The 17,626-nt window shown below is 36.9% G+C and overlaps 1 protein-coding gene across 2 annotated transcripts in view; it reads right to left on the minus strand.

The window, feature by feature from the left end:
- Positions 1 to 16,418, minus strand: part of RBBP6 (RB binding protein 6, ubiquitin ligase) — a 32,149-nt gene extending 15,731 nt beyond the window's left edge. The window contains exons 1-7 of one of the 2 annotated variants that reach the window (XM_027126611.1): positions 15,187 to 16,418; positions 10,516 to 10,615; positions 8,208 to 8,244; positions 3,768 to 3,812; positions 1,596 to 1,684; positions 1,385 to 1,481; positions 893 to 1,032 (exon numbers count right to left, since the gene is read on the minus strand). In XM_027126611.1, coding sequence (XP_026982412.1) covers positions 893 to 1,032; positions 1,385 to 1,481; positions 1,596 to 1,684; positions 3,768 to 3,812; positions 8,208 to 8,244; positions 10,516 to 10,615; positions 15,187 to 15,352 — 674 coding nt within the window. In that variant the 5' untranslated portion in view covers positions 15,353 to 16,418. The remainder of the gene's footprint in view (positions 1 to 892; positions 1,033 to 1,384; positions 1,482 to 1,595; positions 1,685 to 3,767; positions 3,813 to 8,207; positions 8,245 to 10,515; positions 10,616 to 15,186) is intronic. The other variant, XM_027126612.1, reaches the window with a different exon arrangement.
- Positions 16,419 to 17,626: the final 1,208 nt, after the last annotated feature.

Genomic DNA, 17,626 nt, shown 5'->3' on the forward strand with positions numbered 1-17,626 from the left:
TCTCCTCGAGGACTTGTTAAAAAATGCAGACTCAGAGTCTCATCATATAATCCCTGGGGGCGGGGCAGGGTACCTAGGTTATTTAACATACTTTTGTAAGAGATTCTTATGCACGATTAAGTTAGCGAACCATATTCCAAAGAACACTTAATATTGTGTTTTATATTGTGAGACTTTACAACTGTTGATGGTAATCAAAAAGGTAATTAAATGTATTAATAAAAGCATATAAAATGGGAAGTTACCTAGTTGAACTATGCCTCTAGGTTTACTGTCTATTCATTTCATTAAAAATTGGCTCATAAAATAAAATCTGAAAACACATTAAAAATAAGCATTAAGGTATAGCTTATAGAGCTATAGCTGATCTGAACTAATGGTTTATAAAATAAACCACACTTCAGAATCTTAAGACTCACACAGTATATCCAAACTTATTCAAGATACCTCAGCATTTCCTTTAATCTTGGCACTTAAATTTGCCTTGATATCTTGCAGAACTTTTATTCTTAACCGTCCTGCTTCTCAGAAAGTTTAAGATACTTGTCTTGTTCTTTTAAAGGATGCAAACAGCATATAAGACTATGTGGGAGTATGTATGTGAATGAGGAAGAAAGTAGGGAATGACAGAAAAAGAAAAATTAGAAGATCACAAGGGAAGTGGCACTCACTGGCAGCAAAAAAACCCCAAATCCATTTTAAATTTGCTTTAAATGGAGCAGACTGCAGCCTCTCATTCTTAACACAGAAATGCAACATGTGGAGACTAAGTCTTGGTATACAACGTTCATAAGGAATCCAAGTAGCCAACTCACAAGCCCAAGATTAAATAAAACACTATCACCTGGACTGACTGTAGTCTCCATAGATCATACCTAATTTGAATACTTACGCATCTATAGTTGGTATTGCATATTTTCCAGTGTTGGTAAGCATTGCACCTTTCATGTTAGGATCTTTCACCTCCATCATAAAACTTCTGGGAATTCCAGTGCTCTTTTTAATCCTAGGACCAGATTCAAAGTTCTTATCCTATATGTATGGGAAAGGAGAGAGGAGGAAGAGAAAAAGCAGTTACCTTTATTTAATATTAGCTAACACGCAGTGCTATCATATATGATCTCATTTAATCCTCACAACAGCCATGTGAGGTAAGTACTATTATTACCTGCATTTCACAGAGAAGAAATAACAGGCTTGGAGAAATCAAGTAACTTGCTCACTCAGTGGCAGTGTCAAGATTTGAAGCCTGGCAGTTTGGCTCTAAAAGCTATGCTCATTTGCCGTTGTAATAGAGAAGGCAGTATTTACCAAGAAAAATAATATAGCTAAGAAAAGATTTTAAGAAAAATAAGGTGTATCATAGCTTCTACTTTGAACTTACCCCATTTGTTGGGCAATTCTTAATATAATGGCCAGGTTTACCACAACGGAAACAAGTATAAGATGGAGGTGGTGGACCTAGAGGTTTCTTCATGTAACTGAAAGGGGAAAAAAAAATTACATGTACACAAAGACTTGAAAAAAATGCTTTTGATATGGGGGGGAGACCCCACCCCAAAGTACCTATTAGTATAAAGTATTTATGAACTTACTTGACTGGGTCGTATTCATGGCCAGATTGCGACATCATTGCTTTAATTTTATCTTCTTCAGAAGCATTGGCTTCAGCCAGATTGGCAGTCTGTTTAACAGGTAATTATTTGACACACACATTAGAAACACATTTAAGACCACACAGCCAAAGACAACACCACTCATCCTGTAAAGAGCAGTATCTAATCTTGCATAAAAACAGTTATTTACAAGTATAACCTAGAAGACGCACTGGGAGTTCATTAGGTCATTACATGATGTTTGGGTGTCTATGGTGCTGAAGAAAGTCTTTCTGGGGGCACTCAAACCTTAGACCCTGTTTGTACCTTACATTTAAGATTTGCATACTACTCTTCTAAGAGTTAAAAACTGAGATTAAGCTAGGAGAGAAACACTTGATGTTTTTAAGTCTTAAAAATAGTTCAAGTGTCACAGCATTAAGCATCAAATGTCAAGCATATAATTTGGAGGTAGGGTTGGGGGTAGAACAATTGAACATATTATGCAGCAGATACTACAAGTCAGAAGGCTCTTTAGGTAGTGGTGTCAAATTTCAAACTAAGTGCAAAGCACATGCATTGAGCATTCAAATTTTAAATCCAACTCTCCAAAGATTTATGAACTTTAAGGTATTACATACAATAGTCTAGATATAAGCAGGGTCTAAGGGAGTGAGTCCTAATAACTTGAATCTTCAAGCATCTAGCACTCATATCAGCCATTCATTAGGTTTTAGCTTTACATTCATCCACAAAACAAGCAACCAGTTTTAACACTTTATTGTAATTTTATATACAAAGAATGCTTAACATTAACAGAGCTTAGAACAGCAACATTTACAGAAAACTGGATTACAGATGTTGAACAACTAATTTGTTTGAACCCAAACAGTAACTTACAGATAGTTTAAAAAAAAAAAAAAAAATCCCCCAAACCTCCAAAACTCCGCAACTGCTTCCCACAAAGAAACAATGGTAGGAATAGACCAAAACTCAAATATGGTCCTTACAGTACACATGAATTGAAACAGTGAACTATAAATTGCTAAAGATGTTAACTCTATGCTAAACCACTTTGCATTAAAAAATTATAGATTGGTTTTAGCCCACTTCATGTTTTAGAATCATCAACTTTAATGTTTACTTTTCCCACAACAGGAACTTAAAAAGCTGTATTTGTTACTAGGACATTTTGGGGGATACATTCTAGGGGATAAGGACAAAACCTATAACAAAGCAAAAGACAAGATAGGGACAGCACTAATGGAAAACTCATCTAACTCATTAACCTCGGTTGATAAATTTGGTTTTACATTTCTGATAGGGAAAAAATGATTTTCGGAAAACTGGAAAACTTCCTTCTTGGCCCTCAAAAATCTGCCTGATCTGTAATATTTGCCTTTTTTCCCCTAAAGGCACAATTTGCAAACTAAGTCTATTGTTTTAAAAATTAATCCATCACTAGTGCTTTCCCAAACAAAAGGTACACATTGTTGAGCAGAAAATTGCAAGCAATCTTATCGCAAAACATGGCATATACAATGATTTCAGGAGGTAACAATTTTCCCCTCTGCCAAACATACACATTGGTATATTCCTGCAAACAACTTTATACATTTACACAATTCATGTAGTCTGTGTTCAAACAAATTAGGTTGTTTAAAACTTTTTCTAATGCAGACAGACTACAAGTCTATAGCATAAAGAAACAATTGTATCACATTTAAAATGTTGACCTTCAAGGGATCAATTCAAATATTCAAGAAATAACCACGCAATCGTCCGTGTAAAGGAAAGCTTCTATTTTGGCTGCGTAAAGTCCACATAATTTACAGCCAAAACCAGGGAATTCCTCCAGAAATTTGCTAGTTTCCAATGTATAATTAAACAAAATGTATGAGGGGAAAAAAGCGAGTAAGTGTAGCTTCATGTGTTTCTTCTGTCTTGAAGATGAACAATACTCCAACATTATGGTGAAGCTGATTTCAAAATACTCCCCCTATCTTCTCAAAACAGCAACTACTCTTTACAGGATAGTAATAGTATGTACAATGTGTCTGCAAAATATCTCCTCCCCCAACCCTCTTAAAACACTGTTCCACATTAAACAACAACAAAAAAAATACGATGTTAGAAAAAGATTTATATTTTCAAGAATATATATATATATACCTTCGTAAGCTGGGCCAGAGAAATAGATGCAGAAGAGTCATCAATCTGTTCACAAAAAATTAAACACACATTCAAGTTCCACACTGAAAACATCTGAAAGTGATCATTTAGTCCCTACTGCCACTTAATGTTCAAATACTGGGCATTTTTCTTAGACGTTTTCTAAAGAATGTTATCTTGTTTTAAAGCTGAAATGTAACTCACCCCACTTATCCTTCTCCACACATCCCACATACAGTAAATAAAGGCTAACCGTTGATAGGGACTCAATTACAATGAGAAAACAGGGTAAAGAACACTATATCACATAGGAAACCTGTTCAGAGTGGTGGTTTAATACTAAGAAAGAGCCCCATGTCTATCAATGGTCTCTAAATTTGATAATGCTCAAGACAATGTACACTAGAAGAGAGAATAAGAAATCTTTCGAACTTTCCCATAATGCCATTACATAACACTGTAAAAACAAGCAGCTCTTTAAAGGCTCAGATAATTGCTTTAATAAAACAGGTTCCAGATAATTGCTACTTTTTCTTCTTTGAGTATGTACTGCTCAGTCTGAGTAAGTTCATTTATTCTCCCATACAAAGAGTAACAATAGCTAATCTTGCCAAAGAAACCACAGCTTTATCAGGGCAAAGATGTTAAGCCAAATAAAGGGAAACAAAAGGTACCCCGGGGCAGGGCAAACAGAGCAGTTACAGAATGGACTTTAATATGCAGAGAAAAGAAAGTTAATTTAATCAAACAGAGCAAGTATTAAACATGGATATAAAAGGGCTTTAAAAAACATTTTTTTTCAAATGTGACATTTAAAACTTCTTATTGTTCCCCTGAATATGTTAATATCAGTTTAAAAAAAATGTTTATCTATGTGTGTATGCACACACCTTCAGCCTCTAACTCTAAAGATATGATTTCCCTACAAGTGTACCAAAATGAAAACATTATTAGCTTCCTATGCAGTAAGTGGGCAGCTTATTCGACATGTTATACATTTCTCATGCATTATTGGTCAGAACTCTTCTTTAAAATGGAGAGAATGTAACAAGTTGTCTGCATCAAAGAAAAAAAAGTGAGTCTTCATCATGTATTTTTCAGGTATTCCAGAGAACTAAGTATTAAAATAAAAGCAGCATGACTTAGAGCCCCAAACAGAAATGTAATCAGTTTCGATATGAAGTTCTTAGCCCAATGCCCACCACAGCAGTAATTCAATAAATGGAAACAAAACTGATGTTGGCTAAATTTAAAATACATCTTATAAATATCTTAAGAGTTTTAAATGTTAGTTTGATGGATATTATTACTGGGATGTTTATTTAAACAAAAGGTTCTTAGCTCCACTTCGAGGGACTACAGAGTCCATAATGCACTAATCCCACATACATTCCTAGCCATATAACCCACCAGTGGGTTCTCACTCTCGTGCAGCTTTGAAGTGTTCTTTCCTTAAAGAACGAGTATCTCAGGAGGTAAATTTAAAAAAGAAAAATTGAAAGAACACATAAATAGACTATTTTTATCCAGAACAAATTCTGACCTATTCAATCTATTTTGAAGAAGGTAATATTTTATTGATATATCAACCAGGAATTACCTGAATTTTAAGAAACAAGGACTGAACAAACTGCTGTCAATCCATGAAATTAATAGCCTTTAAAAATAGCCTATTACTGTCTAGAATATGCATACTGATCATTTCCTTAGAAAGAAAGCAATCAGTTATATCACTCTTTTTTATTGTTGGAACTAAAAAACTAACATTTTTTTGTTCTTCCCACTCCTAAGATATAGCTGTCTTTTTGTTATTATGCTGGGCTTTCCTATTGTTTCTTTTAGATTTCTGCCAACTTGTTATTATTAGTATATATTTATCTGGTTAAAAGTGGTTTCAGATATTCAACAGCATCTAAATCACTTTTTTCCACCAAATAATCCCTGTAACACTTTAATACCTTATAATTCACAAGTCAAATTTACCACAAATTTAGAAAGGCATCCAATTGTTTTCTACATATAGCAAGGTACTAAGAAATAAGTGTAAAATGCTGACAAGAAATGCTTTAGAAACTAGGAATTTATACGTACTAAACATCAATAAATACAGTAACTTTCAGATTTAAAAAAAAACCCTACTTAAAAAAAATAGTCTCCAAAAACACTGATTAATGCACACTATAGACATCAAAATTAACCCACATTCTCACATCTAATTTGTGGTCTTGCATCTGGAAGCAAGAATCTGAAATCTTTTATGCCAACTATATTTGCTTGAAATTAAAGGATCTTACAAAATGTAAGCAGGAAGAACCCGCAGCTTTGGAGTACCAACATAGAAGGATGACTACAAACAAAAGTTGTGGAATATAGATACAAACAGTCATCCTTGATTAGAGCTGGCTTAAATTATCAAAAGTGTACATACATTTACTAATTAGAATTTAAAAATCTGCTTTAGTGATTCTGTCTTAATTGGCTTTTGTGAATTTGCACAATGCACGTAAGTCTTCTAAGATGGGCACTAATTACACTTTATGAATATATTCTCTCAAATCTTAAATGTCAGCAAGTGTACCCCAAGCAAATAAATGATGGGGATATTAAGTTACTTAATATCTCCATTTAAAATTATTCTACCTAAAAATCAAAGTCAGTTTTAAAGTTATTTTTTAAAAAAAGAAGAAAGAAAAGAGAAACCTAAATAAGCATAAAATAAACTGCTTCTTGTAAGTGTAATACAGACATGCCAGGGAACACACAAGGCTAAAAGAACGTTAACTTTATTTATGAACATGTGATCTGTGTTCATACACATGCTAATAAACAAAAAGGAAATAATTGTTTTCAAGAAATAAAACTTCATCTGAATTAGTTTAAATACTATATAAAATGTACTTTATACAAAATGTGTTACAACTACTACAGTCACCAGTATAGTCAATCTGATTTGTGCTAGCATTTGGATACATAAAAATCAGTTTTAAACCAATCACCAGCAAAACAGAAACTGTGGACAGTCTTTACAGCATTACGCTTTAACCCCCCCAAAAAAACCCATATACCCCAAAGAGGGGGAAAAAAACCCCAAAACACTAAGAGTTGTGATTTTTGAATCACTATATTTAGTTCCATGAGAACTAAAGGCCATATACTTTATAGAGAACAAGTCCAAAGTTCAGATATTCTATGTTATCATGTTTAAGATCCAATGATCCAAGGTTAGTGAAATGCCTGATACACAATTAAAAGATCAGTAGCATTTTAAAAGGATAAAGTTGAAACAGCAAGCAATACCCTTAAATTCTACGTGAAGATTTCAGACATCTTGTATTGTGTACAAATCAAGCCTGCGCAGTCAAATGTTTAGAGCACCACCACGTTTACAGAACCCAATTGCTACAGATCTCTGTTCTGAAATGGATGTTTCACCCCACAACTTAGGAATGCTGCTACCTTTCACTTAAAAGCTCGAAGTCAAAATGGTGTCATACTTAAGGTTAAGATGTTACCCTGGTTAAGGGGAGTTACCTTTGATAAGCTACAGCTTTCAGCTGGCTTACAATTAATGCAGCATTTTAATATCTTATGAGAAACAGGAAATATTTTAATTTGGACAACTGAGCAGACTAGAGAAGTAGAAGACCTCTGTTAAAACTTGAGAACGGTGTACTCAATTGTATAAAATCATCAAAATCATCGACGAGACACTGATATACTTGTAGGGGGCCCAATTCCAGGTTTCACTTTACAGTACAGATATAAACAAAGAATAGGAGCTCAAAATTGCCAAATAAAGCAAAAGTAAATAATAAAAGCTGCATCAATGGTCTCTGGAAAGCTCTTTTCTATGACGTGTCTGAAACTGGAGAAAGAATCAAACCTTAAATATATGCTTTGGATGTTGCTAATGCATTTTTCAAAGCCATCAATCAGGCAGAAAAAAAACCAAAAACCAAAAAAAACCAAAAACCAAAAAAAGAAAAACTAAGTGATACAACGTGAAAATGGCAAAATATACACTCCAAACATTTTTTATTGCAAGAAACAAAAAGCACACAACAGCCTGTACATACATACAAAATACTAACTATAGACAGACAGATGTAGAACATGTTACCATGTTCATTAGTGTAAAACCTACATGATCTAAAAAAAGATCATACATTAACTGTACAACACAGCGTCATACAGGAAGAATGCTATCATATTTAATATGAAACAGTGTTTTTTGGGCACAAACTACCCATTTCTACAAAATAAAGTGTGCAAGTTATGCCACATATATCCATATTCAACTGAGCTGTAATCAAATACATTTTATTTACAATATGTACTATGATCAGTTGGATATTAAGTTCTAAAATGATTTACTTCACTGCTACATTATAAAGGTAAAAGCAATGTGTAGAAAAAGTGTGAGATTGTGTTTTTACATACTGCTTTTGAAGTTCCCATCACTGGTTCAGTTCGACTTCTAAAACGACAAAAAGAAAATCAGCATTAGCTCTCTGTGAGTAGCTATTAATGAATTTTTGTGATAAAAACATCTCTCTAATCACACATTTTTAGGAACACAATTTTTCCTTGGCATAAAGATTTTAAAACAGCCAATTTCAGAAGTAATAAACACATTACCTTGATTAATCTTTACTATCTTTGAACAGTTTAAGATGCATTTCTGGTTTTAAAAAAAAAAATCCATACTGGGGAATTCTAGAATAGATGTGTATCTTGCCACTTATACAATAAATGTTTTCTGAAAGGTAGTATGAGTTTTTTGTTATTTAAGAAACTTTGTCATTATTTCTTAATAGATTGAACAATAATATTATTCCTCAGTTTCTTAATAGGTACAGACGTGAATTTTCATACATCGGATTTCCTTAAAGCAAGACCACTGTTGTTAACATTTTTTAATTTGGATCCCTGAGAAATTGCTGTGCTCCAAAAACTAAATTTGAAATCCAGAAAGGTTGACAGTTTAATTTTTTAAAAAAGTCTCAAGACAATGACCAAAGACTAAATAAGAATTCTAAGTTCCAAAAAAATCAACAGTCTGACAGAGTATTTTGGTTAAAAGAATAAGTTAAATAAGTTGGTTATGGAGAACTGAACAAATTGGTTTTTAAAATACATACACAAATAAGCTCAACGAGAAATTCCTTTAAAAGTCCACACAGAAAAGGGGACAAGAGTCAAGTTGCTAAAATACAGCCTTTAAAGGCTTAGTTTTAGTTTTAAGTTTACACTATCCTGACTACAAAGAAATGTCAGACAGCGTATGAATGGAGTTTCTAAATCTGTGCATGATTTGGAAGTCCTGAGATAAAAATGAAGTTTTAATTTACTAGTATTTGCTCAACAAATTCAAAGGCACTTCACGAGGCAAGTACATTACAAAGGAAATCATATACACAGTGAATTCACATTTAATTCTTTAAGGGGCAACTATTTTCCCTAGTATTGATACTTTGAACAATTCTCTCCTCAAAGTCTCTGAATATCAAAAAAATCTACTGAAATCGAATGCTTGCTATTTTTAAAAAGCATTTGGTAAATTAAGGAATAACTTCACACTAGATTCTAGGAATTAATTCTTCTCTTACCATGTCTCAAAATTATGTAAAGTAAAAGGCACATAGTTCACTTGGTATTTATAGGAAAAATAAAAGTATTCAGCTTTTTAAGTTGTTGCTATACAGAAGATATTACACAAAAGAACCTCCAAACATTAACGTATGGAATATAACTTTACACTAAACTAATGAGAATATTCTTAGAAAACTTGTCCACATGAGGTAAAGCTCCAGGAAATGACTATTTTCCCTCAATTCCAAGAACACATTCCATTTCCTAGGACTGGCAAATTCCAGAATGTTTCATTGACCAAAAGCAGAATTTGCCAGAATTTCAAGTAAGGTAAAAATCTCTACGCTTTAAATAGCTCAAGTTGCTACCCTTTTCACATATTTTAATTGTTATCACCATTGAAATTTCAAGAAAGCAGAGAAAGTTAGATATAAAGTTTTAATCCTGCCCCTTTAGTGCATTTCTTAAGCTCTAGACCACTCCTAGGATATTACCACATTCTTACTCCAATAAAGGGCATTTACCATGTGCCAGGCACTATTTAATTCCTACAACTCCCTGGAGTTAGATACTCATATCCCTATTTTATTTTGAGGAATCTGAGTCACAAACTTTAGGTAACTTACCCAAATACAACTTCACACAACTGGTGGGAAGTAGTAAATGGAGTCAAACCTAAGCCTGATTCCAGTGTCTGTGGTTGCTTCCCAACAAAAGCCCCGTACTGATTAGGAACAAATGTTAGCATTACTGAATACTCTTGATGCTGACAAAACATTTAGGACAGATCTCTTAAGACACTTAATATACATTTCTGTAGTGAAAAAATGGTAGGGGGAAAAAGTGTACAGGCAAACAAAAACCAAAGAAGGGTTCAGAAATATTTATTCACTAATTTGAACATCATTTTCTTGTCTTTGTAAATATTACCTATACAGAGCAAAAAATCTTTCTAATTAGCTCTTACTCCTAACTAGGGGTTAAGTTAGCTGGGGGAAGAGATCAGGAAAAAACAAACTCATCCTCACAATTTTAAGGATTAAGAAGACATACTTATCAGGGTAAAGTAATGAGTTCAGTTCTAAAATATACTTGTTCTTTCTCACAAAAAAAGTCTACTTTGAGAACTTAAACATGGGATTTAATAAATACTTACATAACGTATGTCTTGCTTGTAGATTTAACACCTCCAATAGGAATTCTTCTAACAATTACAGATGAATTCTTAGGGATTAGAGCATTATCATCAGTATATTCTGTAAATAAAAAGATAAAGATTTGCATTTCTATTTGGGATTTGGATAATTCATAGTCCTCAAGAAATAGAAAACTTCAACCAGACATATATGTTACGGGAAACGATCTTAAATATAAAGGAGCATTAGTAACTACATGCTCCTTACATCTAGATTACTGAAACTGTCAGAACAAATATCCAAAGCCATAAGGGGTTTCTCTTAAAAGGACACCCAATAGTATCAGCAAGTTCTTGGCTCTGGCACCTCTACTTTTGTGGAACCCCAAATCTCAGTAAGACTAAGTCATTCTCTATTTAGCCAGTAATGCAGAATATCTGAACTACATGAGAAAAAGCTGTTATTTAGAATGCAAACATTCTATCTCTCCTAGGCCCTAAACACAGTATTACTGGGGAAGACACAGTAAAAAATTAAAATATGACACATTTCAAATACAGAATAAAGGGCTTTGTAATAAAGAATTAAAAGTGGATGCAACTTTGGATAGTATGTTGATTCAAGGAAGGCCCCTGTGAGGAACTGACATGTGAGACTAAGAAGCCAGCAAGATGTGCAAAAACACCGGACAAAGAATGTTTCAGATAGAGGGAAAAGCATGTGAAAAAATGACACAAAAAGGCCAGAAGAGCTGATGAAAATGAAAGAATGAATTGAAATACAGGTAGAAAGGTACACATTATATATACTGCTTCATATCTTGTTTCTAAGTACAACAGGAAGCCACTGAAGGATTTTAAATAAAAATGATAATTTTAAAAACAATATTAAAAACAAAGATAACTCTGGTATCTAAGTGGAGAATGAACCTGCATGGGAACAAGAACAGAAACAGGGTGACTAATATGAAGATTGCTGTGTAGTTTAGGTAAGAGAGAATAATGATCTGTTCTGGAATGTGACAGAGAAATCAAGAGTCAGTGTGTTTTGAGGTAGAACGAAGGCTTTCGGATGGATGCGGGGGCAGAGATGAAGGTGAAAGAGGAATCAGGTATGAATTCCTGGGTTCCTGGCTTAAGCAACTGGATGAACAAGGATGTCACTTTCTCAGAAGACAAACAGGGAGGAAGAATTTTTCTACTCTTTGGACTATTGCTTGCAATACTTTCCTAAGAACGAAATTAAAAAAGAAGCTGGACCAATGAATTCAACTATGGTTAAAAAAAAAAAAAAAGATTTGCTATGAAAGGAATTTGTAAAATTACCAAAAAGAAAAATAATCCACTACAGGGAGACAGATGTAAAAATGTACCCATCTCCCTTAATCATACAATCAGGTATCAGGGTTCACTCTTTTAAGATTACTGAGTTTACCTGATTCACTAATGTTACTCAGCACCTAGGGGCTGACTACCACTGTTCTAATTATTTTAAGTTTATCACATATGTAAGCATTTTAAGCTTTTATATATGTATCAGCTCTATTATTTTTAATCACACTATTACTATTTCCTGTTATAAACTGAAGTGTTCAGGAAAGGGCTCTTTTCAGTATATTTCAGGTAGTAAGCTGTATCTTCACAAGTATCCAATTAGAGTGATGCAATTTCCTAGATTTCGCATACCAATGTAAGACTACAATCATTACCTTTTGGATAGTTCAGGATAGTCCCAAATTCCAAGCAAGATCTGAGTAAGAAAAACTGGGAGCAGGGGAGGTGGGGTATCTTTAAAAAATTCTGGAACCAAAACTTGGTGTCAAACACAGGACAGTTAAGCTTCTACCTATGTAACAACCCTCAAAAGAGTTCACTGTGGGAACAAATAGCAAATATGTTCATGAGCTCTCCAATCCAACTTATTCATTTGATCAACACAGTGCTCTGTCAAGCTTGAAGTCTGGTGCCCTGATGCCACATGCTTTCTAATTGATCTTTTAAAGTATCTGAGTTACACTGATGATTTCTTACCCTTTAAATACCTCCTTAATAAGTAGTCTGTTAACTTCAAAAGACCCTTTCTATGCAACACTGTCATTTCAGATCCAAAACATGAAGACTATGGATGAAATGAAAAACAAGATGAATTTAAGAAATGGAGAAACAGTCTTGAAAATACTTCATCCTCAGCTTCCAAATCTTTCACACTAAGTTCAGGATAAAGGTTGTGTTGTTGTGTGTGTGTGTGTTTTTTTTGGAGGGGGATTGCAAATAAGCAGAAAATTAGGAAAACAAGTTTATTCAGGAAAAACATTAAAAAAGATAATCTGAGATTCATTTTGAAATACAGTCTAGAAATAAAGAAGAATTCTTAAATCTAAAACATGAAATTCTGATCCAAGCATTTTAGTCTAATTAAGATGTAAGAGTCCTAAACATGGACAGATTTCCAAAACTGTAAGGAATGTTTTATAGAAACATGATAGAAATATTAATTCAAACAAACGAAAGTGATCCAGTTTGGTATTCTTTCCTAGGCAATCTCCTAACTAGGAAGCTATATTTATTCCGTCCTCTTTAATTCACTGGATGGTGCTAAAACCAAGTGGCATTCTTACTCAGCTGCCTTGTGACACTGGATGCTATTTCTCATAAAACTCATTAAGTGCCTAGATATCTTTTTCTCTCCTAATTTGAGGACTGCATAAGATGCAAATTTTCTCTTCTCTTAACCAATCTAATAGCAAAGCTTTCTCCAATAATGACAGTTCACAAATACATAAAAAATATGCTGCTGGGCAAAGCACTTCCCTGCTTTCAGCGTTTGTAAAAATAACGTATCATATAATTTCCTGGCTTAGAAAAAAACACAACACATGACAAAACTCTTAAATTCATGGACAAGAATTCCATCAACAATAATTTACTCCAGTTTAACAAAGTTGTTATCAATTATTAGGTGGAAAAGATGGACAAAGTCTAGCCTTAAATGATTAAATCCTGTTATACTCCAGTAAAATATGAAATTGCGTAGTATGTGATTAAAATTGCCTTAATATTCTCTAATATCATTTATATTTTCTTTCCTCTCATTCTTTAAGTATCACTAACATATAAAGATGGCCTAAAATTCGTGTAAATCCATCTGTTCTGTTAAGCATGACTATAATGCTTAAGGGATGCTTTTGTGGCCTTAAAGAATATCTTCTTTAAGGTATTTTCTTGCATAATATTTTTAAAAGCTGTTTCTCAACTGTTCATGATCCCCAGTAATTTTCCCACGTAATTACAATTACTAAAGCCTCACATGAAGTGTCCCTTAGGTCTGATACACTGAAAAAAGTTGGGGGGGGGGAGTGGAGACTATTCTTTCACGTGTTATCAAGTGAGTATGTAAAGTTCTTCCTTATTGAGTATTTTCGAGTTGTGATATGCCAGTAGTAGTTTCTTAACATAACACAATTAGTTATGTCTGGATGTACTGATAAATGGAAAACAGCTCTTGTACATGACAAGAGTTACTCTACCTACCAAACTATATGCTAGATGTGGGCCCCCCACCCCAAATTTCAACTAAAAGAACCCATGTTCCACCTTAAGCCAAATGTAGTGATCAATGAAATACCCTAACTAGCACTTCACTTTACTTCTCATCCCATCAGTAAAACTCAAAAGACTGACCTACTAAAAACTACACATCAGCATTACAGTAATGCGAAAAAGAAACCAAAACAAGCTCAAAGCCAGAACCTGAAAAGGCCATTTTGTCTCATTCTCATACCTATGCTACATTCTCAATATTGTATAAACTGCTTCTAAAAAGGAGAAAGAACTTAAAGATTCCAATGAGTGGCTTCTATAAATAAGCTACTCATATGGTAGCAGCCGACTATTTTTCAGTATCCTAGTATCAACATAATCATGTAAAGTCTAGCAATTACTATTCAAAAAAAAAGAAAAACCTGTACTTTTGATCTTTACGAAATTGCTGAAGTTTGAGAGTAATGTGATGAACTAAGAGTTCAACTACCTAATTACTGCATTACTAATTCTGGAATTTACACACAAAAGTGGTCACACCGGAATATACCAAGTTCCAAAAGCAATTCCAACATTAAAGACTGGCTGGATTAAATCCTCTAAAACATTAAAGTGAGGATCTTTCACCACAACGCAGGCAACTCCAAAATTTAAAACTAACTAAATAAATCAGGAGAGGGAGAAGAGAACATAGAATTTGCCATTAAACCTCCAAACGTGGTTAGGTTAGAAAGGTAGAAAAGTATCTCTAGTGCTGCTTTAACTAATAAGCAGCCTGGCTTATGCGCTCCTCTCCTCCTTCTGAAGAAAAACAGGTTAGAAAACGCCCCAGGGCAAGCACTCAGAGAACCTGGACGACACCCCCATCCTGTGCCACGGAAATCCTCGTTTTAAAAAATCATTTGGGAGGAATCATCAGACTTTGCACGACTGGGGATCAGCCTGTTCCAGATGATCCAAGTACGTAGAAATCAAATAAGTCAAACTCCAGGGCCGACTGCTGCAACCCTTGGCTATCAATGAAAGTCGTCCGCAAAGTGTTTGAACGAACAGTCCCACAAGAGACATCATGGCGGTTAGTCTCCTGCCAGGCACCTCGCCACCAGCATCTCTCTTCCACCAGCGAGGATCTGGAGCCCCTGTGGCTCTTACCTTCTTTCGTCTGCGCGTTGGTGATCTGCAGGTCGCAGTCGGCAGCTTTCAGCTTCTCTCTCCCCATAATCTGCTTCTTTAAATCGCAGAGGGAGATATGGAGCCCATCAAAGGTGACGGTATCATAGTTGAGTTTAGAGGAAAATTTATAATGCACACAGGACATGGTGCCAAAGGATTCCTAAGGTTCAGCGAGGAGACGTGGACACGCTCAATGTATGTATATTTATAAACTTAAGAGCAAAATATGTACACACACAGAACACTCAAGAGACACCGAAGGACCCTAAGGCCTCAGATTAAATAACCCCCCCAGCCACAAGCGGGGGTTCGTAAAAACAATAATCCAGAACACCCCCCCCCCGGATATTCAAAATCGCTTCATGTGGGAGGAGGAGGACGAGGACGGGGCAGGGGGCAAGCGAGAATCCGCCAACGGGCACAATGTCACCCCGCTGGGTCCCCCTCGCTCATGCTAAGGGCCGGCAGGAGACGGGGGCAGGCGGTGCAGTCAGTAGCGGTCAGTCCACACGTTAAAGTCCGAGCGACCCCGCGGGGTCAGGGGTCCATAGCGCGGCCGCACCTCCCGGTTGGTCTCTCTCTCCGTGGACGGGGGTGACCCAGGCCCCGGGAGAAGGTTGAGGGGAGAGGGCCTAGGCCCGGAGTCCACGAGCGGCCTCTCGCCTCCTCCTGGCTTCCGGACGACCGGCGTCGGCTGCCCCAGGCCCAGGCCCCCACCACACACAGACCCCTTTCGCCTGCTCCCCGGAGGCCACGGGCGGCCCCGCGGCCTAGGCCGAAACGCGCGGTCGGCGGAGGAGAGGCCTTCCCGCAGGCCGCCCCCAGCTCCGCCTCCCCCCCGCCGCCGCCGCCGCCAACGCCGCCTCAGACACAAAGCCGGTACTAGGCCTCGGCTAGGCCTTGCAGCGCCTCCTCACCACCCCGGGCCCCAGCCAGCGGCCGGGGGGCTTCGGCTGACCCTGGCGACACCGCCGAGGCTCCCCGACGCTTCCTCTCGCCGAGTGCTCCGCGCTTCTCTCGCCTTTCGCTTCCGTCGCCTTTCGGCCCAGTACCGAAAGATTAGGCCCGGAAACCGCCGGGCAACGGCGAGGGCTCCGCCGGCTCCCTTTTTGTTTTGCCCCACCTGCCGCTCTCGGGTTCTCGCCAGGTGCCGGCGACACCTCCAAGCCAACCACTATGGCGGACGCGGCCTGGCTTCGGACGAGCGCCCCACTCCGGGGTCTCTTAAGCAGGGATTGCACGGGCGGCGCGCGCGGGGCGGGCCTGACGTGCGCGCATAGGCGGGACGAAGGGCGGGGCCTGCGGCGTCACAAAGCGCACCGGCCCGCCCACGTGACCCCGTGCTTTGTGACTCCCGAGCGCGTAACCTAAACCATCCGGGAGAACGGAAGAAACCATCTGCCTCAAAGGGCGGGGGGGAACCACCGATTCCTTCCCCCAGTTTAAATAAGCATTATGGTTGAAATGCAGTAAACTATGGTTGCTATGCAAGCATCCCCTAGCTTCCTCTTACAACAAACTGGTTACCGAAAGTTCTTCCTAAGGAGAAATTCTGGAGCAGCCCCGGGCTTGAACTGATAACAACCACTACTGTAAAGATATATTGAGCTCTTTAAGTATATGCTTGATATATTAAGCATGGGGGTAAAGCGCTTTACAGTATTTTCACGCTCGGGAGCCTAGTTGTCTGGGTTGGAATCCTAGCTGTGGGGACTCTAGATTTTACTCCTCTGTGCCTTAGTTTCCTCGGTTATATTATAAAATGTTGTTTAAAAAAATCGTATTTGGTTTACTGGGTTGTTAGAGATTAAATTAATGAATACATATCCATTGTTTAGGACCGTCCCTGGCACATGGTTCAATGTGGCTCAATAAATGTTAGTTTAACAACATCAACAAAAAACCCGAGGTGGTCAGCACTACCGTTATCTCCAATTTATAGATGAGGGAACTGAAGCTAGTGAGCGATCATGCACTTTCTGAATTCGCAGAATCAGGGGAATGTCTGCTCAGTGGCGGGGTCCGAAATTCCATCGCTAATTATACATGCCGGGAACTGTACCAAGAACCCCCTCAGTAGATTGGAATATTTTTTCCTTGGTGCATGGGGAAGTTATTATTACATTCATAAAATTCATAATGTAATAAAATTGTGTTCATAAACTGCAATAATCACTATTATTTACAAATGCATTTTCCGCATCCTCTCTGAATTTTACAGGCTGGGCTCAGAGAAGTTAGTCACTGGGAGCAAGGTCACACAGCCAAGATGTGGCAAAGTTTGCCAGGGACTTCTAAATACACACACCAAATTCTTACTGAACTCGGTTTAAATCAATTATCTTATTGTAAAAGTCTCCTGAGGCCACCTTATCTAAATAGCACCGTCATCATTCTCCATTCCTTTACTCTTAATTTT

The sequence above is a fragment of the Aethalodelphis obliquidens genome, unplaced genomic scaffold, assembly GCF_003676395.1.
Source record: "Aethalodelphis obliquidens isolate GAN/ISIS:26980383/991018 unplaced genomic scaffold, ASM367639v1 scaffold30, whole genome shotgun sequence".
Classification (NCBI taxonomy): Eukaryota; Metazoa; Chordata; class Mammalia; order Artiodactyla; family Delphinidae; genus Aethalodelphis; species Aethalodelphis obliquidens.